The following is a 23634-nucleotide window of genomic DNA, read 5'->3' on the forward strand; positions in this document are numbered from 1 at the left end:
GGAAACTGACATGTGGAACCAAAGTTAACATGCTAGTTTGGCCAGTAAACCAGTGGGCTGAGGATAGTGGCCAGAATTTTATGCTTGGCAAATTGACAGGAAGGTAGAAGAACCTTTTAGTGGACAATGATAGAATAACCGGTCCATAGCAGAAGTATCTTTGACTGTGCTTTGAAGCATTAAGGTTCATATCTGTTCTAATTTTTAAAAATCTCATCTAATTGTGACGGGGCAAGGCCAGATGGCTATAGAAAAGTAGTGGGAGATAGATATATTAGCTCCAGGCTAAACAAATCCCTGGTACCAGGATAAGTGAAATGGCAGCTGCTCCAGGTCAATTAAGAACTTTCCGGAAGACAGGGAGAACGCTAGGTTGATTGGGACACCTGAAGCCAGCTGAAACTAGTTAAAAGCCTCCCAGTTAGTCAGGTCAGGATGGATGTCAGGAGCTGTGGGAGGAAGCTGTGCCGTTGGAGAGACTGAGCAGTACACACCATATCAGGCACAAGGAAGGAGGCCCTGAGGTAAGGATGAAGTGGAGCCTGAGGAAGTGGGAGCTGCATTGGGGAAGTAGCCCAGGGAATTGTACATGTCATGTTTCTAAAAGGTCAGCTACCATAGCTGATACTATTAGGGTCCCTGGGCTGGAGCCTGGAGGAGGGGGTGGGCCTTGGCTTCCCCCGATTAATCACTGAGACTGGGAGACAACAAAGACTGTGCAAGGGAGGATAGCTTCTCCTCACCTCCCTTGCTGGTTTATGATGAAAATGGCTCAGTAGACTGTGACCCTTGTCTCCAGAGAGAGAAGGGTTATGTGGAGGGTCACAGTGAGCCTTTGAGGCTAGCAAAATCCGCCAGGAAACGTGGAACCCACAGAGACAAGAACAGAGCTTTGTCACATAATGTAATAGTAGATGTTTTCCTTGTCCATAAAAGTGTTTTATACTTTTTTTTTTAAAACTATACAAAGCTCTTAGCCATAATGATGACTTGTAATGATGACAATGAGTTCCACAGCTTGTTTATGCATTGGGCTAAAAACTTTGTCTTTGAATCTGCTGTCAATTTGTTGTCTTTCAGTTTCACTGGAAGTTCCATTGTTGTTCTGTTATGAGAGAGGATAAATAGGAACACCCAATGTATATTCTCCCAACCATTTATTATTTTTATATCTATATCATGGTCCCCCTGACTCATTATTTTTTAAACTTAATGGCCCTAATTTTTTTCTTTTTTTTTTCTTATACAAAAATCTCTTCATTCTTCTAGTCATTGTCATTGCCTCTCTCTGAACCCCTTCTGTTTCTGCTGTATCTTTCTTGTAATAACATGGTACAAAAACAACACTATGGACCAGATGTTAGTTGTGAAAGCTCGCCAAATGGTATCTCTATGTACACAGAATCATAGAAATGTAGGGCTAGAAAGGTCCTTGAGCGGTCATCAAGTCCAGCCTCCTGCACTGAGGCAGGACCAAGTATACTTAGACCATTCTGATGGCAGAGAACTAGAGTTACTCCATTTTGAAAACTTGCTGCCATTTTGTGATAGGCAAGCACATCACTAAGGTATCATCCCACCATTAGCTGAAGGTAGAGAAACAAGAACTGGCAGGAAAAATAACAAACACTGGTGAGACAGTTGGTCAGAAGGTTGGGTGCATTAGATCCTATGTTGCAATGCTGGCATATGCACCAAGAGTTCTGACAGAAAAAAACATAAGCAAAAGTGAGAAAAACAAGCATGATATAAAAATCTGAGAAAGTCAGTCAGGCAGTCAGTGTTGAAGAGTAAGAGGAGAGTGTGTGTGGGTGAGCGAGCAGTCAGTGAGTGTCAGAGAGAAAGTAAGTGTCAGACAGTGTATGTGAGGAGAAGGTGCAGGAAAGAAGCAGAATGGAGCAGTGTAAATGTATGTGTGGCAGATCGAGAAGAAAGAGAACAGAGAGCGGATGAGAGCAGAAAGCAGAGGGAGAGAGAGAGACAGAGACCAGAGAGAAGGACCTGAGAGGGAGATGAAACTTTATTCAAGAGATCCGTAAAGACTGTTAGAAAGTCTGCTGTTGACGACCCAGTGAAGACAGTCCATCAGAAGCGGGGCGATGCCACTTCAGCATCACTTCTAACTGTATGTTATTGCAGTTTGGGATGCTCTTAGCCCAGGAGTAGTCAATTATTTTTTGTCAAGATCCACATTTCTTGATCAAGGTATAGTCAAGGTCGGACTCCAGAGAAACATTTTTCACACCACAAGTGCCCCTGTTCAACAAACACATACAATGCTGTGTAATGTATCCAGGGCCTATTGCTTATATTTGTAGTGCATTAAATGAAAAATAAAGTCAAACCACTGTATAACCTAAAAATAACCTCCAAGAAAGATGCAATACATTACACCTGAGACTTTGAGAAAGTACATTGATAAAATATCAAATAGATGCAAATATTAGCATTAAAACACTTTTAGACAACTGCTTAAGTTTTGAATGTGTTTTGTCAATCAAATTATTGTAGGTATATATGTTTATAGATAGATAAACATATTTGAAACTTTCAAGCCTTTCGTGGTTCATTTATTCTAAGTATCAAAGTTTGAAAGAAAATAACTTAGTACATATGAATTCTTTATCTTTTATGATTCGAGTCTTTCCAGTAAGAAATACACACCCACCTATACCAGTATTAAGAAAAAGAATCATGAATAATTACTGTGAAGTACCTGTTAAAACTGTAGAATCACTACTGAAAATGTAATTTTCTACAGCACTACAAATTTAAATTAAACTATGCGTGAATAATGTATAGTTAGTTTTACTACTCACCACCAGTGGGAAAAGTGACAGGTCCTCTGATGGACAAGGGCCTTGAAGTTTGGAGTGAGTTCAGTCAAGGCCAGATGGAAGCAATTGCACAGATGATTATTAGTCAGAAAGGAGCGATGACAAGTTTTAAAGTTGTTCACTGTTGAGAATGCTGACTCACACATGTATGTTGAGCCAAATATAGTCAATGTTAAATGCCACCTTCCTCAAGTGTGGATACATAGAGTGCAGCACAAGGATCTTTCAGAAAGTTTCAGATATAGGGTGTGCTGCACCTTAAGCACTCCCATGTGCTTGTAAATCAGCAAGCTCCAGTTGTAATTCTGCTTTTTCCACATCTGGAAAGGATGTTTTTGCTTGATCAAACCAAGTGCCATTTCCTTGTACCACAAATGGGTTCCTTACAAACAGGAAGATACCTTTAACATTTTCATAATTCTTGGAACCTCTTCTGGGTGGTTTGAAGAAGCCTGTCTAGAGATCATGCCGTCTGATTCACATCTGCAGTGTTCCGGCAGTTTAGCAGCATCAGGAAATGCCGCAATTCCCCAGTTTCCAAATCTCTTTTGAAGAGACTCAGTTTGTTTTGAAATGAAGTGACACAGCTGTGGAGATCCATTACATTGAAATTTTGCCCCTGTAGCTTTAAGTTGAACTCATCTAAGTGTCCTGTCAAATCAACAAGGAAGGACAGGATGCTCATGCTTGTGCCATCCCTCAAAAATGCATGTCGCTCTTCTGCCTCTTTCCCTGGAATGTTATGTAGACATTCTTCCATATGAACTCAAATTTCCCACAGCCTTCTGTTCAGCCAGAGGATGCCATTATGAACTAACAGGTCATTGGCAGATACTTCTGAAAGAAAGCTTTTGAACAGTATGTGTGCCAGTGATGACTTGGACCAAAGGAAGTTGAAAAGTTTAATCACCATTGACACTAGCATACTTATTGCTAAGCTTTGCACAAAGTGTGGTTAGGTGAATACACAGTGATAGGAAATCAAATTGGGGTTCAGATCTTGCAGATGTTTCACAAGCATTCAGTGAGTACGGATCACGGCAGGAGAGCCATCTGTTGTAATTGACAATCCAAGTCATGTGAAAACCTTCATTAGACAAAATAATCTGAACAGAATTAAACAAATCCTCACCACTTGTGCGATTGTTATGTGGTATATAAAGGACAGCAAATCCTCCATAAATTTCTCTCCATCAAAAAATCAGACATACAGTGCTACCTGTGCTGTGTACCTGATATCACAGGATTCGTCCACTGCCATGGAAAATTTTCCAATTTTCAGTTTCTCACACAACTGCTTGAAAATGTCTTGTGCCATCATCTCATTGTGTCTAAGAGCTGTTCTGTCTGACAATGGCAGTTGTCTGAAGGTGCCAGTGTGATTCTCCTCCACAAAAAGGGTTTCAGCTGTAGTAACCATACATTGCTTAATAATGTCCTCATTTGTAAAAGCTTTCCTGAGTCTTCCTATTACCCATCTGCACCTCAGTGAAGCTTCAGCTGCCTTTTCCTGAGCACAAGTAGCCTTTGATATAATATTGGTGCTCTGAAAATTTGCATCCTTTAACGAAGTGATCTTGCCTGATCTTAAATGGGAGCCTAGTGGATATTTGTGGTCAAAATCCACATGCTTCCTTTGGTAGTGCCATTTGATGTTCCCACTTTTAACAATAGCCACAATCCCTGTAAAAATTAAACATACTGAGCCATCCTTTGGATGTTGTGGCAAAATAAATCAGTAAGCGTCAGTCCACTCTTCTTTAAATTAATGGTTTTCGGTGTCAACTTTCCTTTTTTTTGCTGCCATGTTTAAACACGGTGCCATTAAACGTCAAAAATGCCATAGGTAGGACTACCTTTGCTAAACCTTCAGTTCCTGTGACTCTTCACGCCCCCATACAGAGGCAAGGGAGAGGAGAGGGAGCGGCACAAGAGCCCTCCCCTTGTCACAGGAGTAGAGGGAAGGAAGGGAAGAGCAGAGCTGCTACCAGCCACTGAACTCTTCTCCTTCCTGTCTCCTATAAGAATGGCGCCTGCTGAGGGGCAGGGGCAGAGAGCATCACCTGCTTCCTGCAGCAACCCTGATTAGCTACTTTTTCCCTTGCTGCCAATCAGAGGAGGTTTCTCCAGGATAAGAAAAGAAATGTGCACCCCTCATCAGCTTAGGTGGAATTGTGAACATTTTAATTGCAAGGTCTGTGACTCAGGGGCACAATTTCAGATTTTGATTGGGGTGAGGGGTGGCGACTTTAATTGTGGTTCCAGGGGCTACTTGGCTGTCAGGCCAAGGCAGCAGGGCTCCTGCTGACAGTCCCACACAGGGCTTAAACTCAATCAGAGCGCACTGGAGAAGAGCTCTGGTAAATATTTTTAAACCTACAGGAATCGCAGGGCCTCCAACTCCAACTTGCAGAAGCCACGAGTGCCTCGCAGGGGAGAAGCCCTGAGCCCCGACACCTCTCACAGGGGCTGAAGCCCCGAATCCCAGTGTGCCCCCCAGACCGGTCAAAACATAGGCGCTGACTTCCCCTTTGCCTGGTGGGTGCTCGACCCCCCCGCCTCCTGTCTCTGTCCCCGCCTCTTCCCACCCCTGCACCGCCCTCGTCTCGCCCCCATTCCACCCCCTTCCCACACGTCCCCGCCCCTGCCCCACCTCTTCCCCTGAGTGTGTCATGTCCCTGCTCCTCCCCTTCCCTCGCAGAAAGTCCTAAGTGCTGCCAAACAGCTGTTAGATGGCGGTGGGGGTACGGGGGTGGAAAGTGCTGGGAGAGAGTGGAGACGCAGCATGCTCGATGGGGTGAGGAGGAGGGGGGAGCTTGGCTGTCAGTGGCTGTGGAGCACCTGCTAATTTTTCCCTGTGGGTGCTCCAGCCCCGGAGCACTCACGGAGTCAGCGCCTATGGGTCAAAAGCCTCTGGCAGTCCGGATTTGGACTGTGTTTTGCCTATTGACTACCCCGTCCTAGCCTATTGACAGGGATTGTTGTGTTAATGAAGGGTTACTTGTTTTAGAGATATACTGCTTGTGTCAGTCATTTATCAGACAGATGTGCTGTTTCCTCTAGGTATTCCTGAGACCACCCTAGCAGATAGAAAACCCTTGGGGTAATAAATCCATGAGCTAGCCAGAAGTGGTTGAGAGAAAGAGGACAATTGACACAAGCAAGAGTAGTCGAGTGGTATGATTGACACAACCAGGAATACAGTAGTAGACAGGAGGGTAGGAACTAGGGTAGCAGCAGTCTGTGAATTACTTAAGGGAATTTAGGACTCAGGCATATTACCTGGCTGAGTGTGCAATATAAGCATAACATCAGAAATGATAGCAAAGAAGGAAGAGTCAAGTGATAATTGGGAGAGATAATCAGCCCTTTAATTCAATTTTGGGTGGGAGTGAAACAGGGAATGGGGCAATTTGGTTTAATAAATTTAGATGGTAATGGTATTGTAGGAATGGATATATTGAAAGATTTCCAATTAGTAGTTGATCTAGTAAATAAAGCATTGTGGCAAATTCCCCCGGACCAACCAAATACCTTATATGGCAACCAGTTATTATTTAAGGGCAGCTAGCCAGTATCCTGCTTCAAGTTGCTGAAAGGATAAAATGGACCAAATGGCCTTCAGAGATATGAGAAACAGCCCAGGAACATAAGGAAGTTTGGGCTACTAGCAAAATTGAGTGTGGAAAAATTGGAGAGGAGATCCTTATTACCAGACCTGATAGCCCCACCTCAAAAAGAGTACAAATACCCTAGAGAAGCAAAAAGTAGTCTACTTGTAACAATACAGAGACTCTTAGACCAGTGAGTCATAGTAGAACAGCAAAGTACGAACAATTGGGCTATTTGGCCTGTTTTAAAAGCAAATGGGAAACTTGGAGATTGACAATTGATTTTCAGCCACTCAATAAAGTGACACCCATGACTGCCCCAGTAGAGGCAATGTAACCAGAGGTAATGGCATCCCTAGCAGGAAGAGCTCAATGGTTTACAGTCCTGGACTTGTCAAACGCTTTCTTTGTCATTCACTTACATAGTGATTACTGGTATAAATTAGCATGTATGTTCTAGGGACAACAATTTGGGTTTACCGGAGTCCTGCAAGGTTTTCATAGCACCCTAACTATTTGCCATACACATATGGTGAAGATGTGGCATGGAATGTCCAATAAGGATAGCATTATCTCCTATATGGCTGATATCCTTATCAGTATTAAAACTAAGGAGAAAAACATGGAAATATTAAATCAGGTTCTGCAAAATATAAGAGACTGGGTTTAAGGTTAGCCCCTGGAAGGCTCAAATGTGTCAGCAACAGGTAAATTACCTGGGAGTTACATTAGGGCAGGAAGGGAGGTCACCAGATAAACAAAGGGTAGAATTATCACAAGTATTACCAGTTCCCACAGATATATCTACCCTAGGGTCCTTTTTGGGTATGGCTAACTTCTCTCAGGACTTTATTGAGAGAATGAAGAAAAGGCTGCTCTGTTGTATAAGTTGCTTAAGGATAGTGAATGGGAATGGGGATTAGAGCAGTGGGAAGCATTTACATAATTAGAACAAGCCCTAGCACAGGTCCCAGCATTAGCCTATCCAAAAGTGGGACAGCCCTTTGTTCTCCAGTTGGCTACTACTGATACATGTATATGTGTGGGGCTCAGTCAGGATCAGGGAACAGGGCTCCAACCAGTGGCATATGCCTCTAAGATTCTGAATAGGGGAGAACAGGGATATATTTTTTTGCCTCTGTCTTCACGAACAAGGTCAGCTCCCAGACTGCTGTGCTGGGCATCACAACATGGGGAAGAGATGGCCAGCCCTCTGTGGAGAAAGAGGTGGTTAGGGACTATTTAGAAAAGCTGGACGTGCACAAGTCCATGGGGCCGGACGAGTTGCATCCGAGAGTGCTAAAGGAATTGGCGGCTGTGATTGCAGAGCCATTGGCCATTATCTTTGAAAACTCGTGGCGAAAGGGGGAAGTCCCGGATGACTGGAAAAAGGCTAATGTAGTGCCAATCTTTAAAAAAGGGAAGAAGAAGGATCCTGGAAACTACAGGCCAGTCAGCCTCACCTCAGTCCCTGGAAAAATCATGGAGCAGGTCCTCAAAGAATCAATCCTGAAGCACTTACATGAGAGGAAAGTGATCAGGAACAGTCAGCATGGATTCCCCAAGGGAAGGTCATGCCTGACTAATCTAATCGCCTTCTATGATGAGATTACTGGTTCTGTGGATGAAGGGAAAGCAGTGGATGTATTGTTTCTTGACTTTAGCAAAGCTTTTGACACGGTCTCCCACAGTATTCTTGTCAGCAAGTTAAAGAAGTATGGGCTGGATGAATGCACTATAAGGTGGGTAGAAAGTTGGCTAGATTGTCAGGCTCAACGGGTAGTGATCAATGGCTCCATGTCTAGTTGGCAGCCGGTGTCAAGTGGAGTGCCCCAGGGGTCGGTCCTGGGGCCGGTTTTGTTCAATATCTTCATAAATGATCTGGAGGATGGTGTGGATTGCACTCTCAGCAAATTTGCGGATGATACTAAACTGGGAGGAGTGGTAGATATGCTGGAGGGCAGGGATAGGATACAGAGGGACCTAGACAAATTGGAGGATTGGGCCAAAAGAAATCTGATGAGGTTCAATAAGGATAAGTGCAGAGTCCTGCACTTAGGATGGAAGAACCCAATGCACAGCTACAGACTAGGGACTGAATGGCTTGGCAGCAGTTCTGTGGAAAAGGACCTAGGGGTGACAGTGGATGAGAAGCTGCATATGAGTCAGCAGTGTGCCCTTGTTGCCAAGAAGGCCAATGGCATTTTGGGATGTATAAGTAGGGCCATAGTGAGGGATGTGATTGTCCCCCTCTATTCGACATTGGTGAGGCCTCATCTGGAGTACTGTGTCTAGTTTTGGGCCCCACACTACAAGAAGGATGTGGAGAAATTGGAGAGAGTCCAGGGAAGGGCAACAAAAATGATTAGGGGTCTGGAACACATGACTTATGAGGAGAGGCTGAGGGAACTGGGCTTGTTTAGTCTGCAGAAGAGAAGAATGGGGGGGGGGGGGATTTGATAGCTGCTTTCAACTACCTGAGAGGTGGTTCCAGAGAGGATGGTTCTAGACTATTCTCAGTGGTAGAAGAGGACAGGACAAGGAGTAATGGTCTCAAGTTGCAGTGGGGGAGGTTTAGGTTGGATATTAGGAAAAACTTTTTCACTAGGAGGGTGGTGAAACACTGGAATGCGTTACCTAGGGAGGTGGTAGAATCTCCTTCCTTAGAAGTTTTTAAGGTCAGGCTTGACAAAGCCCTGGCTGGGATGATTTAATTGGGGATTGGTCCTGCTTTGAGCAGGGGGTTGGACTAGATGACCTCCTGAGGTCCCTTCCAACCCTGATATTCTATGATTCTATGATTCTATATCCCATTTGAAAAAGAAGTGTTAGCACTGATCTGGGCTCTACAACATTGGGACTATCTGGTAAGACTGTCCCCGATGCTCCTTAACACATTTCACTCCCTGGTAAAATATGCGCTGATAGGAAAAATTAATGATGGTCATGTATCTAGTCCCCGGTTAGCCAAATTAACACTGACATTATTGAATAAAAATGTAAATATGGAAAAATTACAACTCTTGTCCCCAGTCCCATATTGACTTTATAATTTAAGTGGAACAGCATGAGTACCTCCTGCCTGAAGTCCCTCCAGAAGGAGCCTTATTGGAGCAATGTTAGGGGACATAGTAGAAAAAGTAGATATAATCCGGTGTGTGGATGGTCCAGTTATTATGAAGAAGGTAAACCAAACACTGGAGCTGCTACGGTAAGGGTATCTGATGGAATTGTTTTTAGGGGACAGCGTGTGCCCCACTGAGTGCAAGCAGATGAAATTGTGGCAATAGCAGTAGCTATTTGCACAGACTCTGAGCGGGTAATGAGAGCTGTGGTGGACCCAATGGAAGAAAAGGGGAATGAGGTCCGCATATTATAAGCCTATTGCACACGCTAAAAAGGATGCTTCCGATGAAGTGAGCTGAGCTCACAAAAGCTTATGCTCAAATAAATTTATTAGTCTCTAAGGTGCCACAAGTCCTCCTTTTCTTTTCATGTATATAATTGTTGATCTAGCGTTTACACTCCCGCTATTAAGGGAGAAAAGGTTTTTCTGTCATTTTTTTAAAGATAATAAGGAAGACGTGACTTAGATGATACGAGATGAAGCTCCGTTTGTTCTGGCTCTTTTGGGCATTGGTGCTTGCTGGATCCTGTGTGGTGGTGTGAGTTTGGAAGCTGTGGTACCAGCGAGGAATGCTCAAGCAGCAGAAGGAAAGAACAACATCACAATGTCGTGCTAATGGTCTGTGGGGTTAGACAGGAAAGGGTGGGAAATAACCAAACAGTCTGAAGTATTAAATGTAATGGGAAATCAAACACTAAATATCCAATGGATAATGCCAACCAATCCTTGGGATGAAGAAGAGAGTGTTAATGTGTCTGTGATTTTAAGTGGGCATCTATGTGAGTGGGTTTGGATAAAAGAAGGACAAATGTGGGCATACATAGCTAATATAATGTCAATGGGGCAGAAGATTATAAATAGAGACCCAGGAAAAAATAAATCTATATTATGGTTTCAAGGGAGAGAAACTTGTGCCTGGAGGTATAGAGCAATAAGTAATTGCATACAGGTTCTGAGGAAGAATCCTTCATGTGTATTTGTAGCATGGCATGCTTCTAAGTGGGTAAAAGAAGAAAATGAAATGATATTATTGGAATGGGCCCACAATGTTAATCAGAGTTCTGTTATGCTAAACATTACTGACTCACTGGGTGGAATAAATAGTGTAGTGATTTATTGTGCTGCCCAGCAAAAATCTATAGCTAAGGACTAATCAAGACTGCAAGTGCCTTGGTATAGTCAGTTGTTGGAACAAGATGGGGGAATCCGGGAAAAATAACAAAAATTGGACCACATTCCAGCACTGCTGTAAATGTACCCTAATAATAAGATGAAACAAAGGGGGACATGGATTATGGAAAATTGTTGGTTCTAATAGCATGCATGGAACCTTTACTGTATTGTGGGTGTCCAAAGCTGATCAAATTAAGGTCGGCCCTTACGTAATAAAAGCAGACATTAAAAGACATTTAGTGCTGGACCTCAGTTATTCTCTGAAGAAGGTAATACTTGAGACTTAACCCTCATGAACATGTCAAACATACAGCCACAATGTATTAAGTATGTGGAGCCTTTGCTTAAAGAATGGCAAAGGTATGTGGCAATACAGCTGCTGTCAAAACCTCTCACTAAAAAGGAAAAATGAGATCTGCTAGGTAAAGATCTAGGAGCAGGGACAAGTCTTCGCATAGGCACTGACTTTTATTTTTTTCCAGTGGGTGCTCTAGCCCAACTCCGCCCCAAGGCTGCGCCCCACCCCACCCCCTCCCTTGAGGCCCCGCCCTTGCTCCACCTCTTCCTGTTCATGCTCTGCCCTCTCCCCCGAGGCCCCATGCCAGCTGCCAAACAGCTGAATGGTGGCCCAGCTGAACAGCTGTGGCTAGTGGGTGATGACCACCCCCACTATATTTTTCCATGGGTGCTTGAGCCCTGGAGCAACCGATGAAGTGAGCTGTAGCTCACGAAAGCTCATGCTCAAATAAATTGGTTAGTCTCTAAGGTGCCACAAGTCCTCCTTTTCTTTTTGCGAATACAGACTAACACGGCTGTTACTCTGAAACCTATATATGTGTGTGTGTTTTTAATTTATTGGGGGGGGGTCACACTCAGAGGCTTGCTCTGTGAAAGGGGTCACCAATACAAAAGTTTGAGAACCGCTGCACTAGCTCCCTGAAGTATATACAAAGGAAGGGGCTCTGCACAGCCCTCTGCAGTACAAAGGAGTGGCCCATTCACCTCAGTAGGGTATGATGAGATGAATTAGGATGCTCTAAAGAGATGAATAATCTAACACAATAGCTCTGGGTGGTGTGAAATGATCCATTCATCTCAATGGGAGTTCCCTTCCACCTCAGTTTCAGTTGTGGAATACCATTGTTCAAGGTAATCTCACAAGGCATGTCAGTTTTAGAGCAACTACAATATTAAAATATTCTTTTGGGGAGGGGGGGCAGTATCTGAGGAATGCCTGAACCAAATTATTCCAAACGTGCGCTATTGCCCCTGTTGTGGCATACCAATATCACAGACAATCTCATTATGCATGTGGATTTTACAGTACTTTGAAAATTAAAAAAAGAAAAGGAGTACTAGTGGCACCTTAGAGACTAACCAATTTATTTGAACATAAGCTTTCGTGAGCTACAGCTCACTTCATCACTTCACTGTAGCTCACGAAAGCTTATGCTCAAATAAATTGGTTAGTCTCTAAGGTGCCACTAGTACTCCTTTTCTTTTTGCGAATATAGACTAACATGGCTGCTACTCTGAAACCTGAAAATTAAAAAAAGCTCATAATGCAGGGGGAGAACATATATTGGGAACCTCTTGATCAAATGACCTAAATTTGCATCATAAATTCGACCCCAGCCCCTGAATAGCTTTTTAATTATTGCTTCCCCAAAAGGGAAGTGGGTGATGGAAATTATCCATGATTGATCCCGAGAGAGCAATATCAGGATCAGAGCCATAGTTTGAGCCCCAAGTATGTGTAAAAAAAAAGTTATAAGAAGTGTAAAATTTGGATGTTACATGATTATTTTAGTGGGACTGTATCTCACTTAAACAACCTCAAAAATCTTGACTACTAACCTAACCCTGTAGCTATTTTCAAGGCAAGATTTTTTTGAGGGTCTCTTTCCCCTATCAGTTTTCTCTTACCCTAACCTATTCTGTTGTGCTCCCAGCATTCTGTTCTATATGTACTTGCAATGGTGGAAAGGAACAAAATTTTTACATCCAGATCCAATCTTTCAGCCCCAGAGTCAGCAGTTACATTCCTAATTCCCTAAAATCAGGGTAACAGATAATTTCATTTTTTAAAGGGGCAATAACTGAGACCGTGCCTTTGTTTGATTTTCTTCTGATGTGTAAAGGTGGCATGAAGGTTTGGGGGCCTATGCATTTTTTTATTTGTATGTTTGTTTTTGGGAGGGAAGACATATTTATGTTTCCTCTTTTTATATTAAAAATCCAGGTCCTGTCTAGCCTGGGGGACTCATGCTTTGTCTTTGTCTAGACTAGAGTTGGTGGTCCTGTTATAATTTGAGCTAATTGATCGTAAATGCTAATTGTGTTGATAAGGCTCTCCACAGATGTTTGTTCTCAGGCACAAAGTTTTGTGGTTTGCCTGAGGCTGAGCCACCATGTCCTGATACTTTGCAAATGTTTGTGTCTAGATTAGCATTTAGTCACTTAACAAGCAATTGGCAATCAATTACAACAGCAGGACAAATGCTAGTACAGACAAAGCCTAGGATATCAGGAGAACTAGTGAAATGATAACATCACAAGACAAGAGTCAAGAGACAGAAAATTGAGAACGGAACACCACTGGCCATCAGGTTCAGCCCCCAGCTAAAACCTCTCCAGCACATCATCAATAATCTACAACCTATCCTGGAAAACAATCCCTCAGTCTCACAGACCTTGGGAGACAGGCCAGTTCTCACTTACAGACAGCCCCCCCAACCTGAAGCAAATACTCACCAGCAACTACACACCACACCACAGAAACACTAACCCAGGAACCAACTCCTGTAACAAACCCTGTTGCCTACTCTGTCCCCATATCTACTCTAGCGACACCAGCAGAGGACCTGACCGCAAGAGCCACACCATCAGGGGCTCATTCACCTGCACATCTACTAATGTGATATATGCCATCATGTGCCAGCAATGCCCCTCTGCCATGTACATTGGCCAAACTGGACAGTCTCTATGTAAAAGAATAAATGGACACAAATTAGACATCAGGAATGGTAACATACAAAAGCCAGTAGGAGAACACTTCAGTCTCCCTGGACATTCTATAACAGATTTAAAAGTAGCCATCCTTCAACAAAAAACTTCAAAAACAGACTTCAAAGAGAAACTGCAGAGCTACAATTCATTTGCAAATTTAACACCATTAATTTGGCCTTGAATAGGGACTGGGAGTGGCTGGCTCACTACAAAAGCAATTTTCCCTCTCTTGGGATTGACATCTCCTCATCAATCATTGGGAGTGGGCCACATCCACCCTGATTGAATTGGCCTTGTCAACACTGGTTCTCCACTTGTGAGGTAACTCCCTTCTCTTCATGTGTCAGTATATTTATGCCTGCATCTGTATTTTTCACTCCATGTGTCTGAAGAAGTGGGTTTTTTACCCAAGAAAGCTTATGCCCAAATAAATTTGTTAGTCTTTAAGGTGCTACCGGACTCCTCGTTAAAACTGAGCAATGGAGAGAGAAAGGGATTTTAAATCACACTTTGAAAAACACTGTTTTTTTCTGATTTTGTTAACACCTATTTAACTTCAGTGCCAAATGAGTATTTTGGATAAAGGATGCATGGGTGCAAGGGTGGGATGAAAGAGACAAATTTGCCCCCAGATTTTTACTATCCTGGGGGGGCCATCCCATGACCCCTCCCTGGTGGCTGCAACCCCCAGGTTGAGAAACACTGATCTAGATAAGTTGATCCCCCCCGGAAGACCTCTGAGTACCCCCAGGGGTATACATACCCCTGCTTGAGAAGCACTGCTCTTTAACCCCCAGATCCTCCTCAGTAGTACTAACCAATTACTGCCCATTTTGTATTTGTGAATTTAATTTTTCCTTCCTAAGTGAAGTACTTTTCACATCTCTTTATTGAATTTCATCTTGTTGATTTCAGACCAATTCTCTAATTTGTCAAGATTACCGTGAATTCTAATTCTGTCCTCCAAAGCACTTGCAACCCCTCCCAGCTTGATGTCATCTGCAAATTTTATAAACATACGCTCCATACCATTATCCAGCTGCATTTATTGGTATAGAATCATTGGTATGGAAGAGAGGCAGGATTGTCTAGTAGTTAGGGCACTGCCCCAGGGCCTTGGAGATCGGGGTTCAAGTCCCTACTCTGCCAAGACTTCCTATGTCAGTAGGCACACCAGCCTCTCTGTGCCTTAGTTCCCCATCCATATGTGGGGATGATAGTACTTCCTTAACTCATAGGGGTATTGCAGATAAATACATTAAAGACTGGTGCTCAGATACCACAGTATTGTTATATAAGTATAGATGCTGGTAAATCTGGAGATTGGGTTTTAGTTGCCTTTCTGAGCTCCAAGAGAAAGCAGAATATAACTTTTTATAAATATATTCAACCTGGACCTATTTATAGCATCTTCTTTCTTAAATAAGGTCCCACAGACAGATAGTCTACAGAGTTCTCACCTTTGTATATTCCATTCCAACCACCCAACTGGGCATTTTGTCTTTGAGCCTCCAAGGATCCTCCATGGTCAGATGTGAAATAAGTGAATGTGTTATTCTTCAAGCCTTCTTTGTCAATAGCATCCAGAATTCTGCCTGTAAATGAAGAAAAATAGTGCTATTCAGTATTGAGAAACAGGGTTACAAATATGTCATTAAGGACCTGATCCAAAGACCAGTGAAGTCAGTGGGGGTTAGATCCACAAAGGAACTTAGGTGTGGTGATGCTGAGGGTCCCCACACCTTTTAGGCATGTAGAAAATCACTGGGATTCATCATGTCTGAGTTGGGCACTGAGGCTCCATATACAATGAACAGGGAGAGAGAGCACCTCAGAATGGGAACTACAAAAGCCAATATGCTAGTGGTTCTCCGCCTAAACTAGTCAATGGGAGATACTAAGGTGAGAGGGGTGTTCTAAACCCTGCCCCTCTCAGCGAGTGGGGCACCTAAGTCTGGGCTGCAGGGGGGCTTCTCCCTCTGCTTGGAAGCTGCAAACCCTCTCATGCGATTAGGCACTGTGATGATTTGGGAATATGTCTGTACAATTTATGAATTCTGTGTGAGATTATGAACCCTAGTATCTGTGTCAGGCTGCAAACTCCACTTTCAGTGTTCAAATGTTTGCCTTTTCTATGGTCTGTTTGTCTCCATGTTGGGTTGAAAATTCCAAAAACTGGTGGCATAAGACTAACAGTAGAGGGCAATTGACTCATAAGTATCCAATTGCTGGAAATGTATTCCCTTTGGACAAAAGACTGGTTTTTAAAAAGGGCTGAAGTTGGTCTGCTCAGGGCAGCAGTCCATTTTCTCCTGGCCAGGAAAGCGAGGTCACATAGCAAGTAGCAGCCCCATGGGGAGGGCAAGCACTGCCCACTTTCCTGAACCCAGGTAGCCCCAAGAGCTCTGGACCATTGCAGAGACTCAGATACCAGCTCAAAGCACGCCCTGGCTTGGTAAGGGAATTAAATATGGGTTTAGTGTTTATTGTTTTAAATGCTCTGTGCTCTCCTGTGCTTTGCACAATTAAGTATAGAAGAACATAAAGGTTTTAGACTGTACATAGCATGTGTGTGTATGTTGAATGCTTCACCACAACTGCCTGCCCCTGAGAGAGTTTCAGAAGCTTCACACCTTTCGGGTGGAGTTTTAGGAGAGGTGTGTTTAAGTAAGGGGGTATCTTGGGGGGAAGTGCTGGTTCTGAGGGAGCTCTTCAGCCCACCTGTCCTAGGGCCCATTTCCAAGAAGGGGTAGCAGACTGGGAGTCAGTACCCTGACCAAGGGAGGAACAGTGCAGCAGCTTGCTGAGGCTCCAGAAGCTTAACACCCTGTGGATCCAGAGCACAGAGGCTTGGACTCTCCTCACAGCAGTCCTAGTGGATGCCCAGCGGGGACCACTTGCTAGGATCTGAGACAGAAACCTATGCTGTTTTTGCAAAAAGCTGGGGAGCAGGTCTGACCTCATAACTTTTAGCCTAGTATTTAAGAAACTCATCAAGTTCCCCCTCAACCTGAGAGGGAGAAGGGATTTGAACAGGACTCTGCCATTTATTACCTGTCAGGTGAGGTGCTCGAACCACCAGACATTCTCAGGCTGGCGTGCTGTCTTTCTCTCTCACCCAGTGATTCTTTCATTATTTATTAAGAGTGGAACAGCTTCAACAGCAAAGATGGAGGGAGCCTCACAGCACAGTCTCCTCTAGTCCAGCAGTTAGAGCACTCACCTGAGAGATGGTAGATCCCTGTTCAGAGCTCTTCTCCCCACTCATGCAGAGCAGGGACGTGAACATGGGTGTGTGTGTGTCTCCTACATCTCAGGTGAGTATCATAACCACTAAGCTAAAAGTTATGAGGATGGTCCTCCTCCCTCCACCCCATGTTTTGTGTAGGTTCACCTGTAGGAGCCCGATCCAGTAAGTGAGCTCTAAGCCATCTTATCTGATCAGGCCCCACAGGCAAATTGGGCAGAGAGAAGCCTGCTTATCTTTCCCCAGTTTGTACATCGCACTTGGGCTGAGTCATATCTGGATGTCTGGCATGGGGCTGCAGTGTTCATGTGCACAGGCAGAAATTTTGGCTCCTAGGGAACTTTAACTGCAAACATTTAGGCATCAAGTGACTTTAGACACCTACAGGGTTAGGGGGCAGCTGAGTGGGGGTTTTGTGAATCCCTCTGGGGCCTGATTCTGGGATTTAGGTGGCAGTTAGGTGCCTACATCCTTTCATGATTCCAGCCCTGGAATCTTTCAATTCCTTCAATGGACACTGACATTTTTTGCCCCCCTCCTTGTAACAACCTTTTATGTACAATAAAGTGTTATCATGTCCCCCTCCCCTTAGTCTTCTTTTTTCCAGACTAAACAAGCCTAATTATTTCAATCTTTCAATCAGGCACTATATGAAGAATTCTGGGCCAAATTCTTGCCAAGAATCAGCTTTCTACTATCATCACATCTTTGTTATTGCCCCTCTATCATAAAAGGAAAGTTCACACATTTTAGGGAAAACAAGGATCCAAAGGAAAGTTATTATAGAGTTTTCAATGCTCTGCAATGATGCCAACAAAATATTATAATTACAAATAAAAATCAGTCACTGAATAATTCAATGTGTAATCCTTCATCCAGGCCTCTCAGTGTACTTTGTCACTGTCATTTGTTCTTTTAAACTGTGAACTCTGGGGCCAGGATTGTCTTCATTCTCTAGCTTGTGCAACCTGCTGGTGCTTAAATAATAATAATAATAATTAATAATAATGCTGCAGACTTTCTCATCCATATTAAAGTGCTCTGCCTCTTCATGAGCAAAGACAAATTGAGATCCAGCTGTGCACTAGTGGTCAGAACCTGTTCACAATGCTGAAGTTAATGATAAAAATCCCATTACCTTCAATGGTGCAGATTCAAATCCTATTTCCTAATGAACTTTTTTGATACTACTGACAGCAGTAGGCTATGCAGATCAAGATTTATCTGTGATTTTCCTGACCTCAGCATATACTGCGTCAAAATAGCTTCATCACTGGCAGTAGGTGCCTCCTGTGGCTACAGACGAAGGAGCAACAGCTGAAGGGTATCAAAAGGAAGGATGGTCTAGTGGTTAGGCTACTAACCTAGTCTATGCTCCTCCACAAACTTCCAGTGTGACCTTGATTATTTAGCCTTTCGGCATCTTAGTTCCCCAGCTGTAAAATTGTGATAATAATTATAATAATGATTATTATTAATATGTAGGTCGAATATAGCACTTTTCATCTGTAGATATCAAGGCTTCTTGCAGTAAGTGTAATTAATTTTACAGATGGGTAAACTGAGGCACAGGGAGGGGAAGTGATTTGCTGAAGGGTACCCAGTCGGCTAGTGGCAGAGACGGGAACTGTACCCAAGTCACTGAGTCCCAATCCAGTGCCTTAGCCACTAGATCAAAATTCCCTACCTCACAGGGGTATTGTGGGGATAAATACATTAAAGACTAAGAGAGGTGCTCAAATACTTAGTGACGACAGCCATATAGGTACCTAAGACAGATAGGCACAACAAGAAATAAACTACAGGAAAGTGAGTACACTGTGCAAGTTCAACTTTACACTGACAACTGTCATGTTTGAACCATGCTGAATTAAATGTATGTTAAAGGCATTCTTTGAGGCCAGATGTAGTAAAGTGTATTTTACAATTTGATTACATTATACTTCTCTGTAACTATCACAGCACTGCACAGTTTTAATTAAAAGACGTTTTAATTAAAAGAAAGAGATACTCCAAAACAACTGCTTGTATTTGCATCCTAAGAATGACATGTACATATTTAAAGCAAGGGGCAGTGTAACAGAGTGCTGGTCCTTGGGCACGTATGTATATTGTAGAGACCTGTTTCAGGCAGTTTAAATCTATTTGTTATTATAAATTATAATGGGGATCTACCATGCCTTTTAAATTTTTTTAGACAAATTTAAATAAATAAAGCCAATCTCATTCAAAAAGACCACTTACCCACCATCCGGTCCAGCTCCTCTACGTTATCTCCATATAAACCATGTCTACTCTTCCCACGAAACTTCTCTGTGGTGACGAGGGGTGCGTGGACATGTAAAAAGGAAACAAAGAGGAGGAATGGACCGTGCTTGTTTCTAAAAACAAAACAAAAAATAAATTGTCACCTTCTCAGAAAAAGAGAGTTTTAGTTGAAAAACAACTCCCCCACCCCCCAAAAAAAAAAACAAAAAAAAAAAACCCAAATGGCCTTGAAATATATTGCTCGGTGTTTATTCAATGTCACATTTTAGGCTACATCTGCACTATGAGCTGGGGTGTGATTTCCCTGGTTTTGTACACGTACTAACTCTCATCAAGCTAGTGTGAGTATAAATAGAAGTGTAGACACGGTTGCACAGGCAGCAGCAGTAGAAGCACAGCTGAGCCGTGCCAAGTACAAATCCACTTGAAACTGCCTCTGTTGCCGCTCCCCATGCTACCGGGGCTACACTGTATTGATATGTGCGCTCGCTCTATGAGAACTCGTGTGACTATGTGCATATGAGCAGAAGAATCATGCCTCTAGCTCGGAGTGTAGACATAGTCTTTGTGGTCAGCTCCAGTTAACCGGTCTTGTTAGGGAGGGGCTACAATAAGAATTTTAGATTCAATCTTCTTTGAGGTTTGGGCTTCTTGTGGGGAAAGATCTACTTTAATGGCTCAGATCCTGAGTTGGATTCGAAGCAGGAATGGAGCTTTTTTTCTGGCTCTAGGTTAGATGCAGGTGGAATCTTACACAACTTTGCTTGTGAGGTGTCAGCCAAGCAAAGTTGAAGAAAAACAAATTCCAGGTGCATGGAAGAATGGAACATTTTTCATACGAAATAGTTAATTTATAAACAAATATTTGTGTTAGCAGGAATGTGTAAACACAGCCAAAAGGCTGATGTTTTCTCTGCCAAAGAGAAAGGGATTTCTGTTTGGGGGGTTGAGCACAGTCAAGATGTTGCACACAGGGGAGAATTTTGCCATTTTTACTGCAAAAGCCCAGTGCACTAGTGGAAGGGATACTCATTCATTGTGGATACTCATTCATTAGCTCAGATTTCATACATGAATACTTGTAAGGTGAAAATTAAGGCTCTCTCTATTACAAAGAACTAATACAGTTGGAAAATCCAGTTATTGCTTTTGATAAACTGTTCAGCCTATGGACTATTTTCTTGAGAGATGTTAATCTACAGGCATCAAGCTAAAATTGTTGTTATTATTTGTAATGTGGTACTGTCTGTGTAAGAGCCCCAGTCATGGACCAAGACCCTATTGTGCAGGTGTTGGATCATATTAAAGAAATTCTGTATTAAAAATCACAAATGAGTTTGATTCCCCAGAGTTTAAATTCCAGGGTATTACTAATTAAGAGGTCTCTTGGTTTTTGGGACTGTTTCTCTTCCTCTCTGTGTGAAACTTGCAAGCTGCTAATTGTGTTAGTACATTCTAAGACAGAGTCTGTTCTCAAAGCAATTCACAAGAGAGAGACTCAAAGCAATACTCTAACAACAGAAACAGCACCCAGAGACTCCCCGCCCTTTTGTTGTATTAACCATTGTGATTAAAATAGAGATAGAGGATGTATGTGAATGGATGCTTGGTGTGGATAATAACTGAATGATCAGGGAGGTGCCAGCCTAAGAATCCAGTGTCCATCGGCTGAAGAAGGCGTCAAGTGGAAATAACCAGAGGACCCCCCTTCCCCCCCCCCCGGAGGGCAGACTGGAATCCACCCAACAGCCTCAAGAATGGGAGAACCAAAGAACAAGATAACATCTTGGAGCCGTCAGGAATGTGCTATCTGCTGATTGATTCAGCAACAGCATGATGAAGCAATTCCCATAGACTGGCATAGGAAGAAATTCCTATAAAAATAGACTCTAAAAAGTGAGAACTTTGGGGTCTGATTCTGCAAACCAACTTCCAGGAGCATCAGATGAGCATCTGACAAGGCCCTGCTCCCTCCTCATGTCCAGGCCACCTGGCCAGTGGCTTGGCATGAGCAACTCTAAGGCTGGTAACTATGATAACAACCTTGCAGAACCTGTGTGTGTGTTTGTATGAATGAATGTGAGAATAAATTTGAGATTGAATGGAATGTTATAACTATAACTAACTGCTTACTATGATTCTTTCTGTATTCACAGTAAATGTGGTATTTTGCCTTTTTCCCTTTAATAAGATCCTGCTGGTTTTTATTTTATTGGTACAACACAGGGTGGTGTAAAAACAGAACAAAGAGTTGGTCCCTGCCCCAAGGAGTTCACAGTCTAAGTATTAGAGGCAAGAAGTGGAGCCAGTCAGCCAGGGGAACACAAGGAAACAATGAAACAATACTGGTCAGCATGATAGGCAGTTGTCTTAGCACATTAGCTGCCTAACCCAATGGTGACCTGTATTATTAGAGACATTTACAGTAACAATTTAGTTAAGAAACTTTAAAGGATAATATGATATTTATTGGTTACCGTTCAATAAATGAAACAGCCTCCTTAAGTACGTTGGAAGTGGCTTTCTCTAGCTTCACTGGTATTTCAGTAATGTCATGGTTTCTCATGAGGATACAGTTCCAATACTTTACAAATCCATAACTGAAGAACCAGGAGATGAAAAACAGGAAACCACACAGGGCAAAGCAGATGATTGCTTTCCATTTTACCAAGAATAAGCTGGTCAGTTTTCCAATCAATAGTGTGAGCACTGTAAGGGCAATTATCTGACTGTAAAGCCAATATTTAGCTTGCACCAATGTGTTAAGGCAATGATTTTCTGTACCTTGACACTCATTCACAAGGGTAAAAGGCATCCCATAAAAATAGTCAAAACCGTGGTTTAAAGGGTGGTGGCAGTGATCACTGTGGGATTCACAGTTCATACCCTGATGCCACTTTCCTGAAAATATAAATGAAAGATTTAAAATCATATACCATTGACACCGGGTGCCCCTGCCTACATTCCCAAAAGTTTGGCTCTCCTCCTAAATGAAAATATAAAACAGACCAGCCAAGTCTAGGTCAGGGATGGAAGAGGTTAAATTTATATGTGGAAGCATAAGAACATAAGAATGGTCCTATTGGGTCAGACCAAAGGTCCATCTAGCCCAGTATCCTGTCTTCCGACAGTGGCCAGTGCCAGGTGCCCCAGAGGGAATGAATAGAACAGGTAATCATCAAGTGATCCATCCCTTGTTGCTCATTCCCAGCTTTGGCAAACAGAGGCTAGGGTCACCATCCCTGCCCATCCTGGCTAATAGCCATTGATGGACCTACCCTCCATGAATTTATCTAGTTCTGTTTTGAACCCTGTTATGATCTATAATAAATAGAAAACCCAATTTACCCTCATCTAACTCATTTAACAGAATTCCAGTTAGGATGAAAGCCCCGATGAGGGGAGAGACATACTGAATGAGATCAAGAATGGGATTTTTTTTTTATGATGGCTATCTTAAATTATAAGATAGCCCTTTACTCTAAAGGAGGATCCTTTGGGATCCAAGTACATCAGATAGCCCATAAGTTTAGTGTGACATCCACTCCTGGGAGGGAATTCCTCTGTAACAGGATCTACACGCGCTCAGCCCCCGCACTTCAATTTTATTTGGCTAAATTTATTTTAAAATTATCCCCAATAAATGGTGTTCTAATTCTACAGAACGTAGAGCACACTAATAATTGTTATTTACGTAGACCATAATTAGGTTGTATTATAGCACAATAGGAATATATTGTAACACAGAAAAGTGCATGGTTACAGAAGCGCCTACGACTAGGGTCTCAGGGGCTACAAGAATGGCAAAGGACCCTCTGAGGACTACTAGCTGTTGGCCGTGTTTTACAGCATAACATGAGAACCAGTCTGCACTGTCCCAAGTCAAGTCCATCCCTTTGCAGAGGGCTAGCACAAGAGTTATATATTACTAAGTCCCTCTTAAACCACAAACTAAGAGCTAAGCAAAACGGAAATGGTTTTGCTGGTCATCCAACAAAAGATTAATTTTCACCCTCGGTATACTTAACCACAATAAGTACGCAACAAGTGTCTTTCACTTTTTAGAACAATATTTTTCTGAAAAAAAAAAGTGTGGTTTAAAGGACAAATCCTGCTATCCTTACTCAGGCACAATTCCTAGCGACTTCAGTGGGATTTTTTCCCACTGTGTGGGGCCTGATCCATCACTAAAGTCAATGAGTGTCTTTCCACTTTGTGCCTCAACTAATATAGGTACAGCTCATGAAGGTAAGTGGCTTGGCTCTGGTAATATACAGGATGCACAAACATAGCAAGTTCACCCAGCAGGTGAGTAACTGAGCTGTAATTGTTTAAGACCACTGTAGTGTCTGGCAAGCATCT

General features: G+C 42.8%; 1 protein-coding gene across 1 annotated transcript in view; it reads right to left on the reverse strand.

Moving 5' to 3' along the window:
* LOC140898931 (arylsulfatase H-like) overlaps positions 1-23634 on the reverse strand; it is a 55399-nt gene that overhangs the window by 15715 nt on the left and 16050 nt on the right. Inside the window, 3 exon segments of the mRNA XM_073313951.2 lie at positions 15218-15352; positions 19249-19385; positions 21750-22173. Coding sequence (XP_073170052.2) covers positions 15218-15352; positions 19249-19385; positions 21750-22173 — 696 coding nt within the window.

This window comes from Lepidochelys kempii, chromosome 1, assembly GCF_965140285.1.
Source record: "Lepidochelys kempii isolate rLepKem1 chromosome 1, rLepKem1.hap1, whole genome shotgun sequence".
NCBI lineage: Eukaryota > Metazoa > Chordata > Testudines > Cheloniidae > Lepidochelys > Lepidochelys kempii.